Source organism: Daphnia pulicaria, chromosome 6, assembly GCF_021234035.1.
Source record: "Daphnia pulicaria isolate SC F1-1A chromosome 6, SC_F0-13Bv2, whole genome shotgun sequence".
NCBI lineage: Eukaryota > Metazoa > Arthropoda > Branchiopoda > Diplostraca > Daphniidae > Daphnia > Daphnia pulicaria.
The window spans coordinates 6,524,366-6,539,141 of record NC_060918.1 but is presented as its reverse complement, the minus strand read 5'-3'; the positions used below and the strand labels follow the sequence as shown (position 1 = coordinate 6,539,141).

The window sequence follows — 14,776 nt, the reverse complement described above, 5'->3', positions numbered from 1 at the left end:
AACCCTGAAACGGCGAATTGGGTCACTGCATTTGAGAGTTGTGTTCTAGTGGTTGCATCCGATGGCCCTGATATATATATAGATGCGGGCATCACGCACAGACGTGTGTACCTTATGAGGAATTGTCAGCCGAAATTATACACAATTACGCGAAAAACCACCGAAAGTCGAGGGGGAAGGCGGCCAACATAATTTTTTTTTCCTGGCTGAAGTAGAACACGACGAGTAAAGTACCAAATTTTGGCCTTCAAGTGCTTACTTGAGTCCTGGAGCAAACATGACTTTTAAATTTGCGTTCCTACTCCGAACATGGGTTACAGGCGGTGCTTGAGTGAATTGTTTATTTTACGTCCAGTGGGTCCCGTTTGAAATGGACAAACAATATTCGTTGAAAACAACATAGATCAAACTGCCAGGCTGTGCCCTTTTCAAGTAAAGTGATCGCCAACGTTAAAAAAAAACCTACCCGACAGTTTGTCTTGGTACTGGTGGGATATGGCAAGTAATAACTAACAACGTCCTCAAAAATGCCAATTCGGGAATAATTATACAGAGAACGACCGACAAGGAAATATGAAATTTTTCAAAGCAATGGCTAAGGCTAACTTCGAGGAAAGATCAATTATACAATATGGCAAGCGCAAGCCGTTCATGACACATTTCACGGAATGTGTAGAGGTAACAGCAACACAAGTTGTATAGTTGTAATGCTAATTCCAATTGCAAACAACTCAGTTAAAAAAGGGTTGTGATGTTAAAGATATAATAACATTAAAAGCACTGCACTAAAAAGGTAACATTAAAATTTCGTTCGCAATAGGTTTTCAATCGAGGATTAATCAATGAAATGGCTTATTTTCAATCAGAATTGTGTAATTCCCTCTTTTTAGTTGAACCAGCAGTAGTAGCTCGACGACTGTGGAGTATTCGAGGAAAAAATGTGTTAACTGTTTCACGTTATTGAAGGTGGTGCATAGCTTAGAACAGCAAAGTAGCGTGTCCGTTAAACCGTTAACGGTTTAGTAAACGCTTTTACTCAAATGCCCTACCCTAGATGGCGAAGCTATCGAGCTATTCCTATTTGATTAATCCATGCTCCATCTCCCGGCAGTCATGGAAAAGGTTTAGTCTCGTTTGGATCTTCTTTCTTTACGTCGAAATAAAAAAAAACAAACAAAAAAAACATGGCGATCGAGAGTCCATGATCGAACCACGTTGCGAGTTGCGACTTGTAAAGAAGCTAACGTCAATAATTAGTGCCGTACCAAAACAGGAAGGTCGCGCCTATTGCCTCCCCAGAATCTGGAGGGCAATAGATTTTACCAAACAGCAATCAAAAGCACCATTGATTGACTTGTGGAATGTGGATTGTGTTTTGAGAGAAGAATAGCTTCCCACAGTTAGTTAGGTCACAGACTGTGGTTAGGTAAGAATTATAGAATTTCAGCAAAGAGTAAAAGATCAAGTGTAGAAATAAAAATCTTACAATAATTATGAAGCTGCTAGTAATAATTGTTCCTTTTATTCTTTATTCTTAATAGGTTTCAGACCCACAACATTTTAAACAACCAAGTACCAATGGTGATCAAGAACAAAAAACAGGTATTGCTTTCATCTTTTCATGTCTCTTTCTCACGTTAAAGTACTGGAATATTTCTTTAGTAAACTGTGTAAATGTATGAAGTAGAGAGGACAGAGGAAAAGACACTGTATTTTTAGAGGACCCAACAAGTGATTTAGAATAAAGTGAGATTTTGCTTTATAAATTAATTGGGATAGTTAAATCTGTGTGGACTAACAAACTCAAACTTATCTTCTGCAGAAATGTTTCTTAAATGGAATAACCAATGGAGGCTTATTGGCTCTTGACTAGCATGTGCAGATCATAATTACTGAATATTGTAATGGAATTCCTCATTTCATTTTCTCAGACTCTGGAATATTTGGGTAAAGACAGCAATCGGCGCAAATACTGATTCATTGTAAGACGCAGCTATGGTCGGCTATTGTGAAGAAACTGGCAGCCTGGAAGAAATTGACGGTGATGGTTGATGTGAAGAAACTATTGCCGTGGAGTACCGTATAAGATAATGGCACTACTCGAGAAGCCCCATCAATTCGCCCAGTTGATTAAAGTTTTGACTACGACGGAATCTGAAAAGGCCTTTTATCAAGAGCAAAACTCAACCTGAGCCAAGAAATTCAGTCAGGGGGCTCCCACAAAATAGTTGACAAATGAACGTGGAGGTATTTGCCTCTCATATTTCGTTATAATATTTAGGCACCAGCCAATTCTATCTGGAATTTTGCTATAGATGAGACTAGACTTTCAGACGGTCGTCAACGTTGAGAAAGAAGAAGAATCTGAATCCAAAGTAGAGCCAGAAGAACCAACTACTACCGGTATACCAAGAGAACTTATTCCACACGCTCTGGATTGTAAAACGGTCAGGGAAGTCGCCCCACCTGATTACGTAAATGCAAGTTAGTGGAAGCGCCCAAATCGTCGCAACCAACCATCACATAAAAATGAAGATGACTTGCAACTTTAGGGTGCTACTAACTAAGCATAACGCAGCATTGCCAATTTCAGTTTTGCTATTAAAAACGTCCGTATCTTGCATCTCTGCAATCGCGAAGAGCCAATCAGCAAAAGCGGCAAAAGTCCGACTGTGAACTATGATTTACAAGTTGATGTTCTGACAAACTTGTCTAGATCTACATTCTAGATTGATTTTATCTGAATATTATACAAGAAAAAGAGACAACAATATCAAATGAGAAATCTTTTTATCTAGTGTGAAGATTAAAAACTATCATAAATCAAAGGACAACGGGAGGAACACTCAAAATGCGTAGATTGGATGAAAAAATATAAGGGTTACAAACCAGTCCGATTATTGAGGAGGGTTTGTTTCTTTTCAATAAAAAAAACGTGCAGTTGGCTTACAGACACCGTTTATCTGCTCAAAAGTGGGATACGATAAACGTGTACATGTATTCCATACAATATTATACAGGTACATCAGTTGGCTGGGCAGGCAACAGATAACAAAAGGACGGATAAACAAAAAAAATATCCCACTAGTTAAAATCGTCACGTAAGGTAGAAGAAATAATTTCCATCGAGATGGACCATTGTTAAATTGAAGAAGAAAAAGGGAGAAATAAGAATATAGGAATATCCAACACTTGTTCATCAACTGTTTCATCAATCCAAATGGATCATGCTTGTGAACTTACTAGGCACTTTGACGCAGCTGGCTGGCATTAAACAAAAAGTGGCGCCCGGAACGTTTTTCTTACTCCAAGGGAAGGGAAGGGGGTCTAGGGGATCAGCAAACGTTTAAAAATCCAGGTTAAGATATATATAATTACAAACAACGCTTTTTGCGACCCCTCATTTAGGATTTCTGCCTTATGGGCTGGTTACTGCTTTCCTCTTCCAACATAGAGCCCAATTCGTCCCTCAAGTCAGCTAGCATGTTGCCAACGTCGTTCAACACGTCGCTAGTTCCTGTTAATCGAAAACAAAAGTGGCAATGACAAACAAGCGTTGAATTTGGCAGCAAAAGCTAAACTAAATGCAAACGCTAAGGAGTTTCAAAGCGAGGCAAATGGGACGAGTGAGAGAATTTACTTAAGAGACAGGGGCGCACAATGCTCACCGAGATTATGTTGGTTTTGCTGGTGGATGGCGCCCGTCGGCCGAGTGACGGCGACAGAGGAAGAAGAGTACGTACGTCAGTGCTGCAAGGGCCGAGTGAGCCGGCGCACTTCACTATTTGATGGTACCGGCGTTGTCGTTGGCAAACGGCATTGAATCCGATTCCGTGCTGGACGCCGACTGCTTTCACCACAGATAATAGAAAACAGTTGTTTGAATTCGTCAAACCAATTTCGAATGGAATCATTTGCATTTTTACCTTGAAACTGGCATCGGATCCATTCCGGCGTTGACGGAATTCCATGGCCGGGCTTCCCGGTTTAGTATCTGAAGTTTCAATGCATTCGCTCGGACTGCATTCTCTGGTCGAGACCAATTTCATCAGATCTTCATCAGAACTCCTCCCTGGACGAGCTGTAAAAAAAATTCGACGACCAAATCCATCAGGACTTCGGTTTACTAGGACAATTTGATGGATGGACCGACTGACCAGATTTTCTCAACACTTTAATCTGATTTTTACTCCAGATGATTACCTCCAGATCCCAAAGTCTCTAATGTGCACTTAAGTCGAAAAAGATTAGGTGGTAGTACTGGCAGCAGATTTTTCGAACCTCTTGCGGTAATGCTTAGTTAGTAGCACCCTAAAGTTGCAAGTCATCTTCATTTTTATGTGATGGTTGGTTGCGACGATTTGGGCGCTTCCACTAACTTGCGTTTACGTAATCAGGTGGGGCGACTTCCCTTTTTCCTTTTTTCTCAGCGAGACATGCAAAGCGTTCGATCTTACAAAGCGAATTCTTTAACGATTAGAGGCCGTCTGTGCGGAAAAACGTGTCATTCCTGAACATAGGTCTGGCCAATGAGTAGATCCAAGCTGGTGAGTTATTCTTGCGGTCGCAATGGAAATCTTGAACGACATCGGGTTATATGTTTCAATTCGTGATACGGTCGAACTCAATTGACCGTAAAGACGAATTTCATCACCTTAGTGTTTCCGGATCAGTTAGAAAGAATAAAATGCTCATTAGCTATGGATTCGAAAACAAATTTAAATGTTTCCTATTACCTGATGCTTTAGTCCTTTGATATGATGGAGGTGATAAAGGTTTGGTAACGGGGAACTTGAGCGACAAGTTAACATTTACAGTGGTTCTCCTCCGATGCCTGGTGCTTACTGGCCACAAGTGGATTGCTCGTGTACTGGTTAACATACGTCTGGTGCCAGCCGCCCAATGCCAAAATTGAAAATAACGTCGGTTGGTAAAGAATATTTCGATTTGCTGGAGGTACCACTGCTTTCTTTATTGATGACCCCACCAGCAAAACTATTATTCGTAAGTCAACAATGATAAGCCACAATAATGCTAGTCTTGGAGTGTGTGGAATAAGTTCTGTTGGTATAGCCTACTGGTAGTAGTTGGTTCTTCTGGCTCTACTTTGGATTTAGATTCTTCTTCTTTCTCAACGTTGACGATCGTCTGAAAGTCTAGTCTCATCTATAGCAAAATTCCAGATAGGATTGGCTGGTGACTTAATATTATAAGTAACCTAAATAGAATGATAGAAACAGTTATTAAAAGCAGTTTCATAATTATTGAAAGATTAAATTTCTACACTTCAACTTTTACTTTCGCTGACATTTTACAATTCTTACTTAACTAACTCAGAGCTATAAAGCTAGTATATAGCTCTGACTAACTATTGGAAACTGTTCTTCTCCCCGACCACATTCCACACTCAATAAAAAGGTAAGCCTCTTTTACAGGAAAGCTCTGAACTCACAAGTTACAACGTGGTCATCAGTCTCGGACTTAGCACTCAGGTCACCATATTTTTTTTTTTTTTTTTTTAAGGAGAAGAAACAGACAATTTTCTTGACTGCCGTGAGATGGGGCATAGTTCGACGGCTTCGCCATCTAGGGTGAGGAATAAGAGTAAATCGTTTACTAAACCGTTAACGTTTTAACGGACGGACATGCTAGTTTATTAGCTGTAGTTTAGCCCACGCACATAACCTTCAGTCATTTAAAATTTTTTTTTAAATAACACAAATTCGTTGAGCTACTGCTGGTTCAATTATAAATTTAAAACTCGGCATTACAAAATTCTGATTGAATGAGCCATCTAATTGATTAATTCCTGCATTAAAAGCCTCTGCAAACAAAATTTTAATTTTACCTTTTTAGTGTCACAGAACTTTTAATGTTATAATATGTTTAACACTACAAGCCCTTTGTAGTATGCGCGTTACTGAGTTGTTTGCAGTTGGAATTACCATTTCAACTACGGTATACACTTTGCGTTACTGTTACCTTTACTTTTTCCTTATTATCACAGAATCCCATCAACGTTACGCGCTATTGGCAATTGGAAATATCACTGCTAACTTTCTTTGTCGGGGGGCTTAAAATGTGCAAAGCCGCCTTTTGATGTAGCCAAAATAGACCTCAGAAACCAGGTATTAATTAACAATGACCTCCTTAAGTGTCGAATGACGCGTATCACTCCCGCGTGTTGACGCAAACCAGCCGCATTAGTGAATCCTTTCCATCAAATTTACTACGGGCTCCATCATAATAAGATAACGTAAGTGCAGATTGAATGAATAAGATTTAAACAGTTTTTGCGAAAAAGATTCCACCTTGATGATGTTGATCAGACAAGAAAATGGTGGAAAATTCATTAGGTATCCGTCAGACTAATTCACATTTTACAGGAAAATAAAAATGCAAGCTAGTTTTAGAAAGAATATCCTTAAACTATTAAGCTACCAGTCCTAGCAGAGCCTGGTATCGATCGTTGCATATTAAATGGTTTGTGGCTCACAAAAAAGGTTGCGCGTAATGTCCTTCGTCAGCGTCAAACTTTTAACTTTTACACAATAGACTATATGATCTGTTTAGTCCGAGAAAGGGCTTTGATGCAGGTTCTAATAGAGCAATCTATATTACTGAAGACATCAATTATCTTAACAAGACATTTCCTGCTGAATGATTGCAACAACCAAGTGCAACAACAAAATCCTTTTCTTGATTGCAAATTCAAACGTAATTTAAAAATGGCAGATTTAATTCGGTAAAAAATCAAGCCAACTAAACATGTTACAATTTTGGGTTTCCTGTGAGTAAACTGCCAATGAAGTCAAGGATCTAGTCATGAATAAGGGTAACCAAGGCTTTGTCGTAAACTCCGAGAAATATTGCTCCTCCGATTGATATCCAAAGAACACGTGGGATGATTCCAGCAAAAAGTCTGTCAATTATAATAGAAATTTTATGTTAGAAGGGATGAAGAAAAGCGGAATAAATAAATAACTGCATTACCCTTTGATTCCTTGAGCAAAGTAAATGCTTCTCAAAACTAGGCTGAGTTTTCCACCCGCTTCAATACTAGCCGGGTCGGCCAACATTATTCTTGTCTTAGCCACGTCGAGGGGTGTTGTAACAGCTGCGGCTATTCCTCCTAAAAGAAACCCAACAGTCAGTCAATTAGTTACTTTGTTACAATTATAAGAGCATAAGATCTAACTTACCCGAAACAGCGCCGCAAACAGAAGATTGCCATGGGCTGACTGGTCGTCCTTGTGCGTCTGACCAAAAGGATTTCATCCCCTCCCAAAGAGGAAACTGAATAAATGAAAATGGAATTTCGCGGAGAACGGTTGTCATATAACCCCTATACAAGCCAGCGATTCCTTCTAGCTGTAGGATTGACCGAAAAATATGTTTGCTTGAGGAATGGAATCCTGCTTGTCGTCTTTGTTTGACTACCTCGACCGGAACGCGTATTAAGCATGCTGTCTAGACGACAAGTTTCATATTTATTTATAAACTATTTTTGTTATGTAAGAAGAGGTGCACATGACTTACAACTTCACCAAACGCAGCACTGGTCATATGAACAATTGGCTGCCAAATAGTGAAAAAGCCATTACTATTCAGTAATCGTTTGGTATTTTCATAAGTACAAAAAAATAGTGCCGCTACATTTCGCAAAAAAATTAGCAAGTAAATTAAACACATATTTGCTTGTGTAACTTAAGTCAATTCTACCACTTACCAGTTGGTGCTGAACCCAAAGCAGCTGTCCCGAGTCCAGAATAAACTCCACGAAACCCTCCTGACTTTACAAAACCATCAGGACTCTGTAACCTTGTTTTAATAGTATCAAGGGGGAAAAGTCCAGCATCCACAGAAATTCCTGCAATTCCACCAGCCTACAAAAAGTAAAGTTCACATATATTTACAAAAATAGCCTAAGGAACTAAAATTATCTCTAACCATCCTTACGATTAGGAAGTTGTGAAATGAAGTATTAAAACTTGTTTCAGTAGTCATCTTGTTCAAAACTGGAGTTGTTTCCAATTAAGAAAATGTTGATACCAGGTACAGCTACTATCCTTGACATAAAAAAAAATTACTTGTTAGATTGACAATATTGTATTGTTGAATAGAAACACACAAGACGGAATGGTAAAAACGGTATTTCTAAATTTCTTATAACTGACTAAAATGGTTTTGTAGAGAAAGAAGCTCTCTAAAATTTTCTGACAGCTGTGCAATGATTTTGTTTATCTATGAGCAACATTTTTTGCGCGTACTGGGACACATTTATTAGACTTTAGATCGAGAAAACAATGTGCTAAATTCTTTTCTATCGTTTCAATTTGTTAGAGAATGGAAAAGAGATTTTTGACATGTTTTCAGTAGAAAAGGTATACGGTAAAATGTTTGAAGAGAAGAAGAAAGTGTAGAAAACACGCAAACATGCCTCTCTTAATGTTCAACATAATAACGAGAGTTTAGAAGTAAAATAAGTATAATTTGCGAAAATTTCTTGTACTTGAACTTGAAGACATGTTTAGCCGGTTTCCGTCGTCTGCCTCTTTAACAGTTTTCCTTGCGCTACGCTGTCAGATATCGTCGATTCACACAGTAGAGCATTAAATAAAATTTTATAAAAATCATCATTTTAATTGTTTAAAGTTAAAAATAAAGCTCCTAATATAATTTTAATGACTCTGGAAGAATTTTGGAACAGATGTGAAAATTTTAACAATGACCTCACTGGGTAGCTGTTTAGTTATGTGCTTATGTCAAGTTGGGCGTGGTAAACACGACACATTCTGCAGCCTCAGGCAATTGTTCTGTAATGTTGTGATGGGTAGAATTTGAGCACGCTATTTTCAAGAGCACTAGACTAGAGACACGAGAGATTTTTTCTCATAGCGTTGCTTATTTTTCATCATTAAAGTAGCCATAATTCTACAACATTAAGTTGTAATTTCTCATCACTCATCAGTATAATAAGATGTGTTTCAAAGCATTTGCTTCCATAGCAATACTTTTCTCAACATTCTCTCTTTTCCCATGTAAGAATAATGTTTATATTTTTACTTGTTTTCTTTTTTTCTTATCTATTTAAAATTTTGCAGGCATTTATGGAAGGTTATGCCAAATTGAAAATCACAGAAGATGGATTAATGATAACACTTCTCAATTATCTGATGATCAAGATCTCTTTCACTGTCCTAGACCTGAAGATCCTCCCCAATTTACCGATTGTTGTTATTCTGATAGCCAAGCTGTTCCAGCTACTGGTATGTGCTGTGAAAGAAAGTCACATGATTCTATGTTAGGATTTGGTGATAGGTAATTAACAATTTTAGTGATCTTAAGCTTTAAACTTTTACATAATTTGGTTCTTTTTTTGCATCTATTCTGATGTATTACTATTTACAGTATGCTGATAGCTATATCAGTTGGGGTCATTATTTCCTGCCTTTTATCTTCAATATTGGTTCTTGTTTGCTGTTTTTGCAGTAAATGTCCATTATACTCTGTGTGTCACAGCAAGTATGAGCATAATGACACAATTGCTTTTTGTAAGTTCCTTGAATTTAAAAACAATGAAAAACTTGACATGATTCTTTTTATTTTTTAATCACAGCTACCAAAGAAGAATTGATGAAATTAAATGGTATGCCGAACGAAGATTACAAAATTCAGCAAGGTTATGAACCGAATGCCGTTCAGGTTCGGCCGGTCCTTTATGACGCTTGACGAGCGCATCGTCTGAACCTCCAGTATCTCAAATTAACACTTTAATTGCAATACTTAATGAATCTCATCGAATTCACGCGGTAACTTTATGCTGCATTAATGATATAACCTCATCTCGTGCTGAACTAAGAAGCTTAAATTGTCTTCGTACAAAATTATTTTTGCGCTACTTTCTAATACTATTATGCTATTTGATGGTGAATTCGTCCATTTTGAAGCTTTAGACGTGATTGATCCTCCAAGAAGAATTGTGTAATCTAGTCACGTATGCAGCTAATCTGTTTGTCTGTTTTGCAACGATTTATCACAATTTTGATGAAAAAAAATTGCATTTTCTTTTATTCAAGCAAAACACGACTTGAAAAATACAAGCTTTGATACAAAACATTTTACGTCACGCGATCTTTCATCCGTCGGAATGACCGGGGAATCCGGCGCCCAATCCACGATCGAATGTTTCTGAGCTTCGCTTCTGGCAACTTTTTCTCGTACTCTTTTTGTAGCATTCGGATAGCCAACAGAACATTCGAGTAGAGCTTTTCGTGCTGGTTGAGCTTTCGGTGAAACGCCTCGTAGCAGAGCCAGGCCGTCTCCGTCCTACTGAGAATAATCTTGACATCTTTCCTGCGTCGGTGGACACTGCTGACGTGGCCGACCATTTTAGAGCAGCATTCCTTTATCACAGTGTGGGCGAGGTAGCGAGCGTCCAGGGCTTTGTCACACCAATGATGACGTCGGGTACTACGCATTAAAATGTGTTTCACAATGGCATGAAACCGGAAAGCGGCCATGAGACAAGCATTGAACATGGATCTGGTAATAGTCGGTTTCCTATTCACTCTTGCGTCAAGGTAAATGGTCTAAAAATTTAAATAAAAAAATTACACGTGTAAAAACAAACTTTATTTTTGGAAGAGAAAACTGAAAGTCACCTCAATTTTTAGTGTTGAAATTCCTTGTAGACGCTTGAGTAATAATTTTCCCGGCTCTCCAGATGTCGGCGTGATGCAGTGGATAATGTCCGTCCCTTCGTATTTGGTGTAGTCTCCACGAATTTCCAACGTTTTCGTGTGGAATTGCAGCCCACAGAAGGAGAACCAAACAGGTTTTCGGACCGGTTTATCTTTAGTTTCGTCGCGAGGCTCGGTCAGATCCAAATTCGTTGCAGATTTGTTGATATTGACGTAAGAGTTGTAGTCTGTAAAGCCCTGGTGGATGCGATGATGAAACGCTCGAGCGCGCTCGCCATTAGTGGTCAGATAAAGGAAATCATCGACCACCCGAATTAGTAAGTCTTCTGGGTGATTGAGAAATTCAAACAGATGCTCTCGAACCAAATGACCGTAGTAAATGTGACACAGGGCACTGGATAGCTGAGATCCTTGTGGAATTCCTCGCTTCAACCGATAATGTGTCTTATCATGGTGGACGACATGGACCTCACGGACGGATTTGATGGCAAATTGCAGGATTTTGACAATGTCCAATTTCTCAGTGCGGGTTCCTGTATGGAAAACGACAGTGCCGGGTGACATTTGCTGCACCCATCCTTCTGGATTTGTTTTATGGAAGTACGGAATGACTTGGAAAGGTTTACTTCGTCGACCATCGGGACTGACGGTACACAAAGTGCGGATCTGTAGCTCTTTCGGAAGTGTCCTGCCATATCCTTTCAAGAGGGCCACCATTTTCTGGTGATCAATAGATCCAAAAGCGTCTTCGACGTCAGCATTGACAAAATAAACGGGTTGTTCTTTGTCTCGATTTTCGACAAAGTGGACCCATTTTCGATGCAAACTGTGGGTCGATTTGGCATCCATCCCTTCCGCATAAAGACCGGCAATGGTACTGAGGAGTAAACGAGCGGTGTTGACTTCTTTACGACTAGTATTTCGGAACTTGGTGGACATGATGGGTCGAGAGCCGTTCTTTTTTGGAACAAAACGCAATCGAGCGAAAAGTAGGAGATTTTGCAATTCCGCCGCTGGGTCGGGAGCTGTCGATTTCTCCAACACGGGTAGCGGTTGACGGAGACTGACGGAGCAGATAGAGCGTAGCATTCGATGATGGATCCTTTGCCAAACATCTTTCGAATAGAAAAATATCCGATTACGGCCATAAGATGTCTCTGTGGCATAAAAATGCTGTCGGATCAAAGGTTTAACGAAACCCACGAAAAGCCAAGTGATCAATCTGGCCAGCAATGAAATCTGGACGGGTAGGCTCGAAAAATGCGAGAACCAGTGGCATTTACTGGTCTGCATTGACTGAATGAGATCATTGAGCGTGAACGATGTGCCCCGACCGGCTTCAACGAATCGTCGGACGTTCGATAAAAATATTTGCTGGTTAGTTTGGCCGCCTAGCAACTCGGTTGGCACAACTTTCTTGATAACGCATCTGATAAACAGATAAACACGGCCGGCATCGACAAAAGACTTTTTCGGGTCGTAGTCTGAATTGGCCAACATCCGCCGTACGATTGGATTGTAGCGACATCGACGGTGATTCTTCATCATGACCTCGATCAGTTGACCCAATCTGGGCAAATTTGATCGTAGTTGATCTTCTGACTCGTTGCATTCGGTACCGACGGCCGCTCTCAAAATAGCCAGCACAGTCGGATTCGGAGAAGAATGAGAAATCGGATGGGTTATCGGAAAATGGGTCCAGCCAGAGCTACTGTAGAGAATTTCATCGTGTGCGATTTTGATAGAGCCATCAATAGCTCTTCGATTATCTACATTTTGTTTTGCAATCAACTTGTTGCGCCAACGCCGAGTCTTCTTCTTGCCCATTTCCTTCCAACTGGATGGATGTTCAGTTTCGTTTGTTGGCACTTTGGCTTCGATAGATAACGGTATAGGAAGAGACAAGCTGTCAGATTGCTGGAAGCGTATTTTTTTCAAAACAGGCACCAAAGATGTCGGTGCATTATCTGGAATTTTATCGACGATCGGAGCGATACTTTTGGTCGTATCTACAAGGAACTCGACATTCTGAGACTGCCCATCACTGGATGCCAGACGAATTTTCTTCAATGGTCGCTTAACAGACGGGCGGTCGAGAACTGGAAGCGTCCATGTTTTGGGCAGAATCGCTACCACATTTTCTATTTCTTTCCTTTTGCGTTTGGTGGCCTTTGGGGCTGCGCGGAATTTGAAGATGGGCGGATAGCTTTTCTCCAGGTCACCTTTATCCAGCGAACCGCAAATTTGTAGCAGGGCTCGGCTTTCAACAAGGACGAAGATGCTGCAGTGGATGAGGAGGCATTTCATCTTTTGGGTTCCGATTTCCGCATGGAGCGCCTCCCAATCGCTCTTGGTGGCATGTGGTACGAAAGGGCATTCGCAGACGCTGCTTGTTGTCACACAAGGCAGGTGCCATTTGTCCTTTAGGCCTCTCATGAACAAGTTGGAATCGCAAGACTCAATTAATTGATACCAGTCCAGCTGTTGTTCGGCTCCAACCTGCGGCGCAGCCCGCAGCTTGCACTGGTGCTGAACATGGATGGCTACAGCCTTTCGAAACAGTTGTGGCAACTTTTTGTTATTTTCCCCATCGTCCTTCAAATCAGCTAAGCTGATAACCTGCCTGCCGGCAAAGACTTTCTTCAAGATATCAAATCCGCTTTCAGTCATCGGGAATTCTGCGTGAAGAAAAAAAAAAAGAACAGAAAATTAAAGCAATCAGGCAAGACGGAGAGTTTCAAAACACAGCGCAGTATTTTCAATTTTCTCCCGATTGGTACTGTACAGATCAATCAAGGGTGTTGAGTCATGATGGTTTGAATTGTCTCTGTTCTCTTCCATGGCTCATTCAACTCTCAAAACTAGAGCGCTAGGTATGTGATGAGAAACAGGATCACAAGTTTTTGTTTGTTCTTTTTTGCTTAGGAACTATGGGGGGGGGGGGGACACAAAAGGGAAAGTGGGGCATTCGTTCATATTTGAGAAATCCCATGAAAAATTTACCGCAAACGGTGGAAATTACCGCCGTCTCCGCTTTAATACACCCCGGAGCTGTAAATAATAGCCTAGGACTCAACTTCTGTTGTCCGCCTCTCACCACAGAGCCATGTGCGTCATCGAAACATTGAACGCCACCATTTCTTCTTGGCTAGCACAAATACATATCCAGTTCACAGATACACAATTAAGGATGAATGAGTACATTCATTATTGCCCAAAGGAAGACTTTTATTGGTTTTTAATTTGAATTATGTAAAGGAGCCTTTTATATAACAAAATCTGAACAATGGATCATATTATCATACAATCAACTCATAAACTAACTGAGCTGATAAGTAGTCGTGCAGCAATACGATCCAAGTTTTAAGTTATCTATGTTTGAGTGAGTCAACACAATTTGACGTCAACCAACAGTAAATGTCAAAAGGTATTAACTGGGAATACAATTATTGTAAATCAAACAAAGATAGTCTTTAAAACGGAGAGTAGTGGTGACGTAACTGTCTAACGGACCGGAATAAGGCCTAGAACCCAATTTCCTGAAGACCTAATTTTTTCCACCTAATCATTTGACTAAATTAGACCTGTTTAGGTACCGACCCCAGATGACATTTCCTACTGCCCCATAATAAATTCCATGACTAATGAATAAAGATAGACAAAGTCATGGATATTGATGAGTCTAGCATATCATGAATGACGATACCTTACATTTTTCATCTAGATTCCTCTCCATTTTCAAGGCGCGAGTCCCGCAACAACAAAACAAACAAACGTCGTCTGCTGGTGACGAGACCTCCCCAGAGTTGACAATCTGTGTTATCCCTTTTGAAACAAATCAGCAAATGAAATAAATGAAATCGTTGAATGAATTTAGAAATATTGAAAATAGCTATAGTCACTTCCAAAAAGTAAATATACCGTTAGAGACAACCATTACCTTGAGAAAAAATGAGAGATTCGTTGAGTGAACGCGCCCGAGCCCGCCACATTCTGTCGGCTCCTCCTTTCTCCCCACCTCTAAAAAGAAAAAAAGATGGCGTTAGTGCCGGGCAGTGAGTACTAGTAGGGAG

At 40.1% G+C, this 14,776-nt stretch overlaps 3 protein-coding genes and 1 long non-coding RNA gene across 9 annotated transcripts; 2 read left to right on the top strand and 2 right to left on the bottom strand.

Annotated features, from left to right (window-relative positions):
- The first annotated feature begins 1,595 nt into the window (after positions 1 to 1,595).
- On the top strand, positions 1,596 to 2,910 carry LOC124344359. Its single transcript, XR_006919710.1, has 3 exons — positions 1,596 to 1,636; positions 1,932 to 2,247; positions 2,282 to 2,910. It is a non-coding gene; the product is annotated as an uncharacterized LOC124344359 (long non-coding RNA).
- A 3,301-nt stretch (positions 2,911 to 6,211) lies between these two features.
- LOC124344357 (S-adenosylmethionine mitochondrial carrier protein-like) lies at positions 6,212 to 8,603 on the bottom strand. 4 transcript variants are annotated; one of them, XM_046797886.1, is made up of 7 exons: positions 8,513 to 8,603; positions 7,960 to 8,069; positions 7,730 to 7,886; positions 7,540 to 7,652; positions 7,203 to 7,470; positions 6,994 to 7,132; positions 6,212 to 6,922 (listed from the first exon to the last, which is right to left on the bottom strand). In XM_046797886.1, exons 2-7 carry the CDS (start codon positions 8,005 to 8,007, stop codon positions 6,820 to 6,822), a joined length of 828 nt encoding a protein of 275 aa, XP_046653842.1. In that variant the 5' UTR covers positions 8,008 to 8,069; positions 8,513 to 8,603; the 3' UTR covers positions 6,212 to 6,819. The 4 variants fall into 4 exon arrangements, with proteins under 4 accessions (XP_046653842.1, XP_046653844.1, XP_046653843.1 ...); XM_046797888.1 differs by having other exon boundaries at positions 7,960 to 8,064; positions 8,513 to 8,602; XM_046797887.1 differs by having other exon boundaries at positions 8,441 to 8,532.
- Positions 8,604 to 8,771: 168 nt separating this feature from the next.
- LOC124344358 lies at positions 8,772 to 10,215 on the top strand. The gene is made up of 4 exons (XM_046797891.1): positions 8,772 to 9,041; positions 9,105 to 9,321; positions 9,412 to 9,554; positions 9,620 to 10,215. The coding sequence occupies exons 1-4, from the start codon at positions 8,981 to 8,983 to the stop codon at positions 9,730 to 9,732; spliced, it is 534 nt and encodes a 177-aa protein (XP_046653847.1). The 5' UTR covers positions 8,772 to 8,980; the 3' UTR covers positions 9,733 to 10,215.
- Positions 9,903 to 14,721, bottom strand: LOC124344356 (telomerase reverse transcriptase-like). 3 transcript variants are annotated; one of them, XM_046797885.1, is made up of 4 exons: positions 14,644 to 14,721; positions 14,410 to 14,528; positions 10,665 to 13,381; positions 9,903 to 10,592 (listed from the first exon to the last, which is right to left on the bottom strand). In XM_046797885.1, the coding sequence occupies exons 3-4, from the start codon at positions 13,371 to 13,373 to the stop codon at positions 10,122 to 10,124; spliced, it is 3,180 nt and encodes a 1,059-aa protein (XP_046653841.1). In that variant the 5' UTR covers positions 13,374 to 13,381; positions 14,410 to 14,528; positions 14,644 to 14,721; the 3' UTR covers positions 9,903 to 10,121. The 3 variants fall into 3 exon arrangements, with proteins under 3 accessions (XP_046653841.1, XP_046653839.1, XP_046653840.1); XM_046797883.1 differs by having other exon boundaries at positions 14,415 to 14,528; XM_046797884.1 differs by lacking the exon at positions 14,644 to 14,721 and having other exon boundaries at positions 14,415 to 14,553.
- Between the last annotated feature and the right edge of the window lie 55 nt (positions 14,722 to 14,776).

Excerpts from the sequence above, each read along its gene's own strand:
- LOC124344357 (XM_046797886.1), bottom strand. The coding sequence starts at position 8,007 with ATGACTACTGAAACAAGTTTTAATACTTCATTTCACAACTTCCTAATC. Across the intron at positions 7,653-7,729 it reads TTTGGGTTCAGCACCAACTG|CGGCACTATTTTTTTGTACT; the intron begins GTAAGTGGTAGA and ends TGCGAAATGTAG. Across the intron at positions 7,133-7,202 it reads TGTTTGCGGCGCTGTTTCGG|GAGGAATAGCCGCAGCTGTT; the intron begins GTAAGTTAGATC and ends GGTTTCTTTTAG.
- LOC124344358 (XM_046797891.1), top strand. The coding sequence starts at position 8,981 with ATGTGTTTCAAAGCATTTGCTTCCATAGCAATACTTTTCTCAACATTC. Across the intron at positions 9,042-9,104 it reads AACATTCTCTCTTTTCCCAT|GCATTTATGGAAGGTTATGC; the intron begins GTAAGAATAATG and ends AAAATTTTGCAG. Across the intron at positions 9,555-9,619 it reads TAATGACACAATTGCTTTTT|CTACCAAAGAAGAATTGATG; the intron begins GTAAGTTCCTTG and ends TTTTAATCACAG.
- LOC124344356 (XM_046797885.1), bottom strand. The coding sequence starts at position 13,373 with ATGACTGAAAGCGGATTTGATATCTTGAAGAAAGTCTTTGCCGGCAGG. Across the intron at positions 10,593-10,664 it reads TTTCAACACTAAAAATTGAG|ACCATTTACCTTGACGCAAG; the intron begins GTGACTTTCAGT and ends TTAAATTTTTAG.